The 10,144-nt window shown below is 45.6% G+C and overlaps 1 protein-coding gene across 1 annotated transcript in view; it reads right to left on the bottom strand.

Annotated features, from left to right (window-relative positions):
• Positions 1-1,532: 1,532 nt before the first annotated feature.
• Positions 1,533-10,144, bottom strand: part of RP1 (RP1 axonemal microtubule associated) — a 240,092-nt gene continuing 231,480 nt past the window's right edge. Inside the window, exons 33-34 of the mRNA XM_074354881.1 lie at positions 9,285-9,366; positions 1,533-5,132 (exon numbers count right to left, since the gene is read on the bottom strand). Coding sequence (XP_074210982.1) covers positions 5,033-5,132; positions 9,285-9,366 — 182 coding nt within the window. The 3' untranslated portion in view covers positions 1,533-5,032. The remainder of the gene's footprint in view (positions 5,133-9,284; positions 9,367-10,144) is intronic.

The following is a 10,144-nucleotide window of genomic DNA, read 5'->3' as shown; positions in this document are numbered from 1 at the left end:
CCCACTGTGGGCAAGAACTCTGCTGCTGAAGAAATGAGGGTGAAAAGTACCTCACTTTCTCTCCAGCAGCTGTGTGCAAACGGAACCAAAACGAAACTTCTCATCGTTGAAATCTAAGGGGTTGCGGGATCAGACCTCCAAGCACTGGGGGCGTGTGCTTCTGCAGATGCTCTGTCCAGGCGCAGTTTCTTACAAAACGAATACACTCCGGCACTCACTCTCTTTGGTATTTACCCAAACAAATTTAAAACTAAGTCCACGCAAAAACCTGCAATTGATGTTTATAGCCGTTTTGTTCGTAACTGCCAAAACTTGAAAGCAACCAAGATGTCCTTCAGCAGGGTAAATAATTCACTGTGGTGTATCTAGACAACGAAACAGTATCCAGGGCTAAAAAGAAACGAGCCATCCAGCCATGAAAAGACATGGAGGAAACTTAACTGTGCATTACAAAGTGAGAGGAGCTGGTCTGAAACAGCTGCCCACTGTGTGGTTCCAGCTGTCTGACATTCTGGTAAGGCGCCTACTGTGTGATTCCAACTGTCTGACGTTCTGGTAAGGCGCCTGCTGTGTGATTCCAACTGTCTGACATTCTGGTAAGGCGCCTACTGTGTGATTCCAGCTGTCTGACATTCTGGTAAGGCAAGACCGCAACGACGGTGAAAGAGATCACTGGTTGCCAGGCCGTAGGGAGGCAGGAGGAATGAACAGACAGACAACAGAGGATCTTTAGGGCAGGGAAACTAGTCTGCATGACACTACATTGACGGATACATGTCATATACATTTGTCCAAACCCATGGAATGTACAACGCCAAGAGTGGATCCTATGTAAACTATGGACCTTGGATGGCAATGATGTTCCGTCTTTGGGTCACTGCTCGTAACAAATGTATCTCTGTGGTATGGAATGTGGATACTGGGGGAGACTGTGCGGGTCGGGGACAGGACATAATGAGAATTCTCTGTACTTTCACTCAGCTTTGCTGTGAACCTAAAACTGCTCTAAAAAATAAAGTCTATAAATTTTTAAAAAGCATGAGCCCTTGCATTCATGGACCTATTTGGACCCATTAATGAAAACGATTGGGTAAGCAGTTGTATGTATAGCCATTGAAGGCAAGTTTTAGAAAGAATTTTCTGTGCTTTCTAAATTTTCTTAAATTAAGTTGTATTATTTTACCAATGGAAAAAAATCACAGAAGCAACCCCCTCCTAGTTTTAAGATAAGCCTCACATGGTCTATGTACTATAGTCACGACCTTAGTCATTCTCTATTCCATCATATTGTTTAAATCTTCTAGCACATATTATTAACAGAAATTATTTTGTTTGTTCATTTGTCAAACTACTTGTTAATTACCCCAACTGACAGAATAAAGACCTTACTTACCTCTCATGTTCAATGCGTTTCCCGACACCAGACCACAGACTAAAGCCCAGTGGGCTTGATAATAAAGTAACTCATCACCGGATTATAATAAATACTTGCCACATCTTCCAACCAGGGCACAAAGCATTAAATACAAAACTTGAACAACAATGGTTTATGCTTTTGAATAACAAGGATTCTTAACAGTAAGATTACGTATGGGGTTTTATACTCTGGGAATTATGTGAAAATCGAACTTTGACCCACTATTACCGTTGGAAAGTGCCACGTGTGCAGTGACTATGGAAACACATAAGCAGTTATCAAGAGGAGGGACGGGCCACAAAGTGTGACGCTCCGCTGACTTGTTCTCAAAGCCTAGTTGACACTGTTCTGTCTTCACTGTTATTTTTACCTGGTAAGGTGTTTTGGTCTTTCCCCTCTGCAGACAATTCTTTGAGCAGTTCTCCTCAGAGAGGACCAGCAGCTACAGCCAGAGTTCCCCTCGTGTTTTACATGCTCCTTTTCCATCTGAAAAGACTTGGAGGGGCAGTGAGACCTCGCAGCTGGCCCAGACGTGTGCCTGTGGAGCACGTGCAGGACGTGGTCAGCAACAGAGCGCGGGAGGCGGTGGACACACTGACGGGGCTGCAGGGACTCAACCATGTTACCAGCTGCCACTTCCGGAATGCCAGGGAATGCCACATCATGCACGTTGAGCTAAACAGGTACAAGTGGTCCTCCCTGGACCTGCACAATCGCCCTGCAAATGAGGGGTTGGTAAGCTTACCTTCCAAATAAGGAAGTCAGGGCTCAGTTGTAAGTAGGAGAATTAACATGTACACCTGGTCCCGCTGACTGCCCGAGCCTACTAGCGCGTCAGCCTGTCTACTGCTGCCTTTATAAACTTGTAGTTGGTTAGAATTATTCCAACGTAATTACTCTCTTGACTGAGTTAGTGACCGGCTAGCCTTTAAAACCACGTTGCTAGACTAGCAAGACAAGAGAGCAACGAAGGTCTACAGGGGAACAGGTGTTTTATGCGAAGAACGCCCTGAAGGCGTGCACCTTGCCGCTGCGTGTGCTGCGGGGCGTTTGCGGGGAAGACAGATTTGCCAACGCAGCGCTGTCAACGCAACTGCTGTCAGAAAGCTGCCTGCTGCTGGCTGCCAGATGACAGGGCTTAGGCTAGTTAATATTTGAGAGAAGAGTATAACCAAATAATATTTTCTGAGCTGTTCCAGTTAAATTGAATTAAACACTTTTCATAAAATTTGGGGCCTTATAAAAGGTGACTTGCCCAAAAATGTCCACTTGCCCCCAGACACCAGCAATGAAAAAATAAAAAAGATCGAGTAAGCGAGTAAGTCAAGTCCAGGAGGAGATCCCGTGGCCGGTCTCCATAGGGTCGATGGCTAGGTGTTCGAGTCCGACCCCCGCCGGGCCACGCGGCACTGACAGCGCAGCCGGCCGGTCTCTGTGCCGCCGTCACTGGTGGACGTGCGCTGGGAAGAAGTCGGGCCGAGGGTGGTGGTCTTCCTGTATTGTTGCTGTTCACAGGATTGTACACACTTGTTGAAGAGACATATTGAACTGTTTCCTCCAATGAAGGACTTTTTCTTAATTAAAACTCTGACGAAGCCAATTTGTTAGACGTTAAATGGTTGACGGGACTTAAGTTTCTCACCCTCTGGGCTTGGAAGCCTACATCGCAGCCCAGACACCAAGGCGGGGCTGAACCAGTCGTAATGACAGTCCCCGGCTTCAGACACAAGCTGGACACATGCACGGAGCCCGAGGCCACCAGAGGCCACCATGGCTTCCCCTTTACAGGGCTGGGCTGTGGACGCGATCGTGGGTTTCAAGGAGTTGCAGAGCTGGTTACCAGAGACGGTGTCACAACTTCTAGGAAGAGTCTCAGATTTTTGTAAGTGGTTCAGTTGCTTTTGCTGCCTCTGCAGCACAGACGCCAAATGTCGCTGAACCACCGTCATTCACCCTGCCTGGGGCTCAGAGTCAGCATGTCCACCGAGAAGACAAAGGGTCTCCAGGATAGTAGTAACAGGTCCATTAATTCCAGGTGTCCCCTAGCGATCTGGCCCCGTGGCTGAGACCGGACAGCTTAGTAACAGCCAGCTCCAGTAAACCATCCTCTCCTGCATCAGTCTTCGGGGAGCTAGGTTTGGAGTCACACATGAAATACACTCTAAAACCCTCCCTCAGCCATGCAATTTCTAGACCAGAAATTCCAGCTGCGTCGCAGGCGCTTCTGTGACTGCTCTCAGAGTTACACTGCTACCTTCTGTGGAAAAGTTATCAAACACTTTAGTGTCTGCTTTTATAATTTTGCCAATAATCCACATATTGAATAATTAACAGGCCACTGTTAATCATACCATTACACATTTATAGGTGTCATGTACAGTTAGATCTCTCCTTTTTAGCTCATTAATTTAAAATAAAAGTTGCATCCTAGGATACAGAGAGCTTCCTCTAACTCCATCTTGCCCGTGGTGACCCCGTCCTGGTTGTAATGGAATACAACAGTGGTCATAAGTCTTTAGAGAACTTCTCCTCAGAATTCTCATCCCCATAAACTAATTTAATTTAGGCTACCCAGGATGTAGCCCTACTCTTTGATGTTACGAAAGTGTTTGCAATCAAGGGTAAAGCTGAAAGAAAAACAAATGTTAACAGTTCGCATTCAAAAGGGAATCAGTTACTGAAGCCTCCAACTGTCCATTAGCTATGCCCAGAAGAGATACACCTGTTCTCATGATAAGATCAAGAATTTTAAAATGAACCACGTTGTGGTTACTATCATGATGATGATGACGATTTTCATCATTTAAGAGCAGTTTGACGTACATTATCTCATTTCAGCCTTTCCATAAGCCCAGAGAGGTGGGCAGTATTATTCACATTTTATCGAGGAGAGCAGCAGTCTTGAAAAGATGAAATGTTTACCCAAGGCTACTTGGTCAACACGTTAAGAACTAAAATTAGAATGTAGTTGTTTTTATCAGCATCTTGGCAAGTTTTAGGAAGAGTAATGGCTCCCTACGAAAGAATGAGGTAGGTTTGGTCATTGCTCCCCTCCACCTAGCCAACCTGCTCTGGGTACAGAGAAGGCTGGACCAGTATAAAGTAAGGAGCACACGGAGTAAGGAGAATTCTAACTAGACATAGGATCACTCCTCTCTGATGGGAGATTGTACGCTTTGTTAACAGGGATTCCGTCACTCAAAAACCTTAAAAGTGTTTTAGAAATTTAAGGAGAAAACATAAAAATAATGAAGCAGCTTTTCTAATATTCCACTCAAATTAACCGGCGCTGTGTGACAGCATCTTACAGCAATCCGACGTCATGGGCCCCTCCAGTTACTCCCCACTATGGCCACCTGAACACGCCAGTAAACCTAGCAAGTGTCAGGCTTTCTGGAAGAGGAAGTGAGAAGAGGAGACAGCTGTGCACCAGCTGCAGTGGGCTGATCTCCATCAGGTGTTGGCTGGTGCTTCTCCCCAAAGCAGTGAATGTGTCCGGCTCAAACTGCCCCTGCCGCGTGCATGTCCCAGTACAAGGGAAGGGCGGACACACTGTGACCATCAGACGAGGAGCCTGTTGAGGCCACAGGGTAGCGGCAGACCCAGGGGGTCCTCTCAGGAGGCGGCAGACGCAGTCCCTCCCGCTGCCCCGCATCTGCTGTCTGCGAGCAGCTCTCGCTCCGTCCTGCCGTCGTCTTGGTACTCATCTAGCCACCTGCCGGGGAAAGGGGGAAGATGCGTAAGGTGAGGGGTGTAAAGAAGGCACACTGCTTACGGCGGAAAGTGAAGTCTTTAGGAGGGCACCCGCAGCGCACGTGTCCTGCACCCAAGCTGCAGGTCACACCGATTCATCCTTCCCTGGTGGTTTTCAGAAGCATCCCACGGCAACATTACAAATATTCTATTATATCTTGAAATCCGCAAAACTTTCTCCTGTGGAGTTCCCAGCGTGGAGGCCTTCATTCCTCCCCTTTCACGTGACTGGTGGGTGCGCACAGCGGCTAAGCCTCAGGCTCTAGAGAAGGACCCTCTAAGAGAAACATAACAGGAGCCATGTGTGTAAAAGAAAGAAAAGGCTGAAATTCATTTTCATATTTTCATTTTAATAAATTCAAAAGATGATCATTTCAACATGTAATCAGTATAAAAAAATACTCAGCTGTATTACTGCGATGGTCTGAATATTTGTCTCCCCCAAACGTTTATGTTGCAATCCTTTGGGACGTGCTTAAAGCCCTGAGGGTGGAGCCTTTCTGGATGGGCTTAGTGCCTACGACAGGGGGTCCCGAGAGAGGACAGGGCGAGAAGTGGCAGTCTGCAACTTGGAAGAGGGTTTTCATCAGAACCCGACCAAGCTAGCACCCTGATCTTGGACTTCCAGCCTCTAGGACTGGGAAAGACAGATCTCTGTAAGCCATCAGACCATAGTGTTTTGTTACAGCAGCCTGAGCGGACTTACACGATTACATTCTTCTTTATTCTGCATCTTTGACAGCTGGTATGCACTGTGCACCTACATCACATCTCCATTTGGAATAGACGCCATTCAAGGGTTCAGTGGACACATAGCTTTTGCTCCCTGTCTGGGACAGGGCCGTTCTAGAGTTAGACCCACCTAGACCTGAAGCCTGGCTCAGCCACAAGCTCTTAGGTAAGAAACTTGACCTCCGTGTGTCTCCGCGTCCTCATGTGTGAAACAGAGGCACCACGGAGCGCGTCTGGAGGGGGTCTGTGGGGATCGGATGAGTTTGTGCGCGGAGCTCTCGCTTCACTGTGGGGCCTGGTCCCGAGTCAGAGGGCGGTAAGGGCCGCCTGTGGACGCGCCCTGATTTTCCCCCTAGTCGCACAAGAGGCTGGAGGGTGGGTAAACTTTACAGGGTCCAACAGCAGAGTAGATTCTCCCTATTTTTGGATTTTTTAATTCTCAATGAAGTCCTAAATCATTTCTTTTTCGGACACTTTTTCATTTTGTATTAGTAGAAGGGGACTTCAGTTTAAATGGCTGACAAGTTATGCTGGGGAAACCAGTAAAACCTGTCTTCTGAACTCTCCAAAATCTCAGCGGAATTTTCTGACAAATCAATTTTATAGTGAACTCCGTAATTTTTGCAGAGATCTTCCTTAGAGGATAATTCACAAAATCATGGTCATAAAATGGAAACAGTAGGTTGACAGACACTAAATTAAAATTCCACAGAGTGTCCCAGAGACCAGGAGGCCCTGCGCTGACTGGCTCGTCTCTGATTTGTGCACAGCATTTAATCTCCTCAGGTGGCAGTTTTCTCACCTGTCAAACGAGGCTCTTGCACTTCTACTGAGTAGCAAGAAAATTTCCCTCTTTTCTAAGTCGTGTAGCCCGGGCCCCCAGGCCGAATGAGCAAGGCCAAGCCCCAGCCCTGCCGGAGCTCAGCTCACGACGGCAGCGCAGCGATAGGCCGTCTGTAGCACTGAATTTGTAGTGTCACACAGTACAACGTGTAAATACTTTCATTTGTGTTATTTTGCTCCTTCTAAACTTAACTGCCAAGGTTTGTGATTGTTCCAAAACGCTGGCAGACCCCGGAGAGGTAAGTCACTCCCACCCTGCCTCTTACTTTTTGGCATTGCTGGTCAGTGTGGTTTTAGCTCTGAAGAGAGTATGACTGTATCGCCTGCTCTGAGTGGTGGTTGATTTTTTTTTTAATTTGACACATGTTACAAGAGTACTAATCTTTTATTGACCCTGTGTGTCATCCCATAGTTACCATCGTATTCAGAGGCATAAAACTATGTTGTGTATTATTAAACACAGCCTAACATAACACCAAGTATTTAGATGTGACATAGACCAGATGCTGACTGTACGCCGGCCGGTACAGCGGCCACTAACTATCTGTGGCTACTGAGCGTTTAACCTGCAGCCTGTGCCACCCAGGAACTGAATTCTTAATTTTATTTGATCTTAATTAATTTATATTGATTAATCATCTGTAGCTGGTGGCTGCTGTGCTCGGTGCCCCAGACACTGACACAACATTGAAACTGACTGTACATATACACACACACACACATATATATATACAGATCTAGATTTTTAAAAATAAAAGTTAATTATTTGGAGAGTCCTAAACACTTGACATGCACTCTAGAAATAAAAGTCTTCCCACTTCATTTGCATGTGTGGCTTGGCACCTAAAGGCTTCTTTAATCTAGAATTGCTTCTGTTGCAATAGCATCTATCATCATGGAGCTTCTAATCACCGCCAGACACTCCCATGGATCATTTAGGGAAATTGCGTGAGACCCCTAAACAACTTTGCAAAACAGGTGTCGTTACTGCTATTTTACCTGAGTATAAGCAGAGACTCCCCGGAGCAGCTAGCCAGTGAGAGTCGTAATTCAAAGCCAGCTCTGAGAATCTTCCATTTTGCCCCTTTCTCTCCCCGTTAAGAAATAAAAAGATCTCTTGCAAAAACTAAAAATGTAAGGTCTCCTTCCAGAGCTTGAATGTTATAAGCTGGCAATAGCTACCATGATGCACAAGCGTTTTAAGTGGACATGTGGTAAGAAAACGAACAGAAGGCCGGGGAGTGTCATACATCTTGTTCCCACAAGGAAGAGTACAGTTCGTTCCAAAGTTTCAAAAGAATGGCTGTGTCCTAGAACCAGGACTACTGCAAGGTGAGATCCCCCAGCCAACCACAGTGCTTCCCCACGCGTCTGCAAGAGTGTTCAGCGCCTCAGGAGACAGTGATGCCCGGACACCTGCTTAACTCAGCGCGGCCGGGCTGCGTTTAGGACATGTCCTTCCTCCCCACCTCGTCATCAAGTGGGTGCTCCCTGAAGGCAGGGGCGCTTCCTTTTTATGTCTGTACATCCAGGACATGGTGTAGTGCCTGATACTAGGAGGCACGGCAAGTTTCTGCTTGGACAAACGGATGAATAAATGGATAAACTCACTGCCGTGGAGGCATTCTCTAGACTCAGGGGACGTGCAATCGCACAGACATGCACCCCGGCACCCGGGCTGTCGCACAGGTCTCCCCCATGGCCCTCAGGACGTGCACACTTGTTCCCACGAGGGCGTCTGCTGCGTCCTTGCAGGCAGGACCGTTGCCTTATCCCTGAATCTCCTGGCCCGCTCTTCCGTGGTTCATGGTCAGTTACTGTTTGTACAATGGCTGAATGAATGAATCAGCGTGTTCTACAGATTAATTAATAATAAAGGGAAATTAGTTTTATAATTTCTATTTTACTGCACTGTGTTTCAAGATGTATTTGATATTCTGTCGTTACAAACTGATAAAGTAGGTAGGTCTTAGTTAATCATCCTTATCATAAAATCCTGAAACTGAGGATCAGAGAGTTTGTGAAGCACCTATGAATGGTCAATGAATTCCTGCAACTTAATTCTCTCAATTTATATTAGATCTACCCCCTTTGAGAATAATGCTTTAGAGGTCACAGTCAACACATATAACTTCTTTTGATTCTAAATGATTCAAATGAACTATATAGAAGGAACAGATAACATTCCCATTTTACATGTGAGAGACTGAACCTCAGAGAAGCTGGGGGCAGTACTCACGTTTGAAGAACTAGCAGGGCACAGCAAATGCTTGAGAAGCAGAATCAAAAACCTGTTTTCTAAGTCCTAACTCAGCTTCCTTTCCATTTCAGCACACTTATTCCCAAAGAGGAAAATACTAAATGTTACAGATAACAAGAGAATGACTAGGGTGGGTGAGGACCAGCTTCCTGGGGAGACAAAGCCTTCAGCTCTGGTTTTAAAGCTGGGGATGACGCGGCCACATGGGTGGAGGGGCAGGCTGGGGGACCAGACGGAGGGCACAGGGTGGTGCACAACGAGGCAGCAGTGACCACACACCTGTTGCAAGGGAACAGCACCTCTTGTCCACCATCCTCCTCTTCAGACTTAACAACAACACTCTCGAGAAACCATCCATTACCTGTGTAAATTGACAAAGGAGATCACTTTGACTCTCAGCATAAAATACACTAATATTGTGTCTATTCACAGAACTCCAAATGTTCTCTTTTAAGTACACTTGTCAAGCAATTTGGGTACAAAAACATGCACATTCAAATTAAACCAGCAGAGAAATGCGAGCCTGATGGCGAGAACTGCTTACTCAGAGCAGCCGAGGCAGAGAAAAGAGAAGACTCTCCCTCAAGGACGAAACTCTCAAAGTCTAAAAAAACCGTATTTAAAAGCCAAAAAGTAAATTCACATAAATGCATTTCAGTGCATTATTTATAGAGGACTGATACATTTAAACAATAACATGATGTCACAATCATCATTCTTAAAGGGGTGAATTTAGAAGCTATCAGTGATGACTGTGCTTGTCAACGCAATTCAATAAAGAAAAAAGAAGACAGGAGGGAAGGAAGGAAGGGGAATGAAAAGTAATTTGTTGGAAAAGAAGAAACAGGATGGTCATTATTCATGGATAATGTAACTTTCTAATTTAAAAACTCCAATAAGTTACAGAAAACAGTGGAATTAAGAGATATGAGGGAAAAATGGTTAGAAATATAACAAATATATTAAAAATTGGTGACTTTTCTATTGGCCAGAAAGGAACAGTTAAGAAGCATAATTCAATGACAATTACAATGTTGAGTTGCTATAAAAACAGAAGAACGTAGGGTAAATCTAAAACCAGATGTGATAGAATTTGTAGAAAAATTACCTAAATTTCAGGCATGACAGTAGAGAAGACG

Source organism: Camelus bactrianus, chromosome 29 (genome assembly GCF_048773025.1).
Source record: "Camelus bactrianus isolate YW-2024 breed Bactrian camel chromosome 29, ASM4877302v1, whole genome shotgun sequence".
NCBI lineage: Eukaryota > Metazoa > Chordata > Mammalia > Artiodactyla > Camelidae > Camelus > Camelus bactrianus.
This window is presented reverse-complemented; position numbering and strand designations above follow the sequence as displayed.